Genomic DNA, 1,984 nt, shown 5'->3' with positions numbered 1-1,984 from the left:
AGAACCTGATGGTGTTTAACACTGAAAAATGCAAGGTTCTCCACCTTGGGAAGAAAAACCTGCAGCATCCTTATAGGCTCGGCAGTGCTACGCTGGCTAGCACTATTGAAGAAAGAGACTTGGGGGTCATCATTGACCACAAGATGAACATGAGCCTGCAATGCGATGCTGCACCTAGTAAAGCGACCAAAACGCTGGCTTGCATCCATAGCTGCTTCTCAAGCAAATCCTAGGACGTCATTCTCCCCTTGTACTTGGTCTTGGTGAGGCTGCAGCTGGAGTACTGCATCCAGTTTTGGGCTCCACAATTCAAAAAGGAGGTGGAGAAACTTGAGAGAGTCCAGGGAAGAGCCACACGCATGATCAGAGGTCAAGAAAACAGACCTTACAAGCCATGCAGCTCTTTAGCCTGGAAAAGCGCAGGCTCCGGGGTGATCTGATGGCCACCTATGAGTTTATCAGGGGTGACCACCAGGATCTGGGGGGACATTTGTTCACCAGAGCGCCCCAAGGGATGACGAGGTCAAAAGGTCATAAACCTTACTGTCCGAGCCCCCAAAGTCTGGAACAGCCTGCCATTGGAGGTGGTTCAAGCACCTACACTGAATACCTTTAAGAGCAAATTGGATGCTTATCTTGCTAGGATCCTATGACCCCAGCTGACTTCCTGCCCTTTGGGCGGGGGGCTAGACTCGATGATCTCCCGAGGTCCCTTCCAGCCCTAACATCTATGAAATCTATGAAGAATGGGAACATAGAAATATATCCATAGGGGAAGCAACTGAACAGTAGATCTAGGGCAGTGTTTCTCAATCCCATTAGACTCAAGGCACCCCTCAGATAATGCCAGCATTTAGTTTTCACTTGTTTTTTACTAGGGAAATATTACAGAGCAGTTTTTTTGTTGCAAAGAACTCAGCCCACAACAGGTCAGCATGTTAAGACACTGGATTCTCTGAGATTAGGTTAAATCTCTGGGAATATCTTGTATGGCACCCTTGAAAGGATCTCAGGATCCCCCAGGGTTCTGCAAACCCACTGAGAATCACTGTTTTAAGGTGTTGGAAAACACCAGGGTGCACCCACATGCTGCTTTTTTATTCCTGCTACCCCACAAAGCTTAAAACCAACTGCCTGGCAGTGGCAGCAGTATTTCTAATCAGACCTTGCTGAGGGAGTCTATTAACTTCATGGCTCATTATAAGCCACATAATCCTAGACCATGGGGAGCATAGAGGGGGTGCGGCAATCTCCACCATCTCGGAGAAGGGCAAGGAGGATTCTTGTAGGGGCTCCCCTAGGAGGAGACTGAAGAGGCTAGGCCTAGTCACTCTATAAAAGAGATACTTGTGGGGGACGTGCTAAGGGTTTACAAAATAGTAAATAATAAATCCCTATCTACTTTCAGTTCACCATTTAGTGTCTCACAATACAGGAGGGGTCACAAGATGAAACTAGTAGGTAGCCGGTTTAGCACAAGGAAGGTCTTTTCCACACAGCCTGTCCCTGGAGTGTGGACCTGGCTCAGCGGAAGCTGCTGGGCTTCAGAAAGGGGTTGGGCACGTCCCCGCAGGGACGAGCCAGGTCGGTTTCCTTCCGCCTCCGCTCTGTCCCGGGCCGGGCCCCGGGCCCTGACGGGCGGGGTCAGGGCTGGGCGGCGCGAGGCGGCTCCGGCGCCCGCTGGAGGGAGCCCGGCGGCGGCCGCCACTCACGTGGGCGCGGCTCCTCCTCGCCGGCAGCAGGAAACTTGGGGCAGGAGGAAGCGGCGGCGAGATGGGCCCGGCGTTGCCCCTGGACTGCCTCGTCCACGTCTTCTCCTTCCTGGAGGCGCCGGACCTGCTCCGCGCCGCGCTGGTGGACAAGGTAGCGGCGCGGGCGCCGAGCACGGCCCGTATCTGCCCCGCCCGCGCTGCCCCTCCCTCGAGACTGGAGCAGAAATGCCCCCCTGCCCACCCTCGGACCGGGGCTGCTCCGCTCCGCCCCC

At 54.3% G+C, this 1,984-nt stretch overlaps 1 protein-coding gene across 2 annotated transcripts in view; it reads left to right on the top strand.

Annotated features, from left to right (window-relative positions):
• Positions 1-1,984, top strand: part of FBXW12 (F-box and WD repeat domain containing 12) — a 37,507-nt gene that overhangs the window by 18,385 nt on the left and 17,138 nt on the right. The window contains exon 1 of one of the 2 annotated variants that reach the window (XM_019536953.1): positions 1,685-1,863. The exons of the other annotated variant lie outside the window; for it this stretch is intronic. Coding sequence (XP_019392498.1) covers positions 1,774-1,863 — 90 coding nt within the window. The 5' untranslated portion in view covers positions 1,685-1,773. Of the gene's footprint in view, positions 1-1,684; positions 1,864-1,984 lie in introns of those variants that run through there. 2 annotated transcript variants of the gene reach the window in all.

This window comes from Crocodylus porosus, unplaced genomic scaffold, assembly GCF_001723895.1.
Source record: "Crocodylus porosus isolate Cpor-Errol unplaced genomic scaffold, CroPor_comp1, whole genome shotgun sequence".
In the NCBI taxonomy this organism is placed as follows: domain Eukaryota; kingdom Metazoa; phylum Chordata; order Crocodylia; family Crocodylidae; genus Crocodylus; species Crocodylus porosus.
Note: the sequence above shows the minus strand (reverse complement) of the source record. Positions and strands in the feature narration are given on the sequence as shown.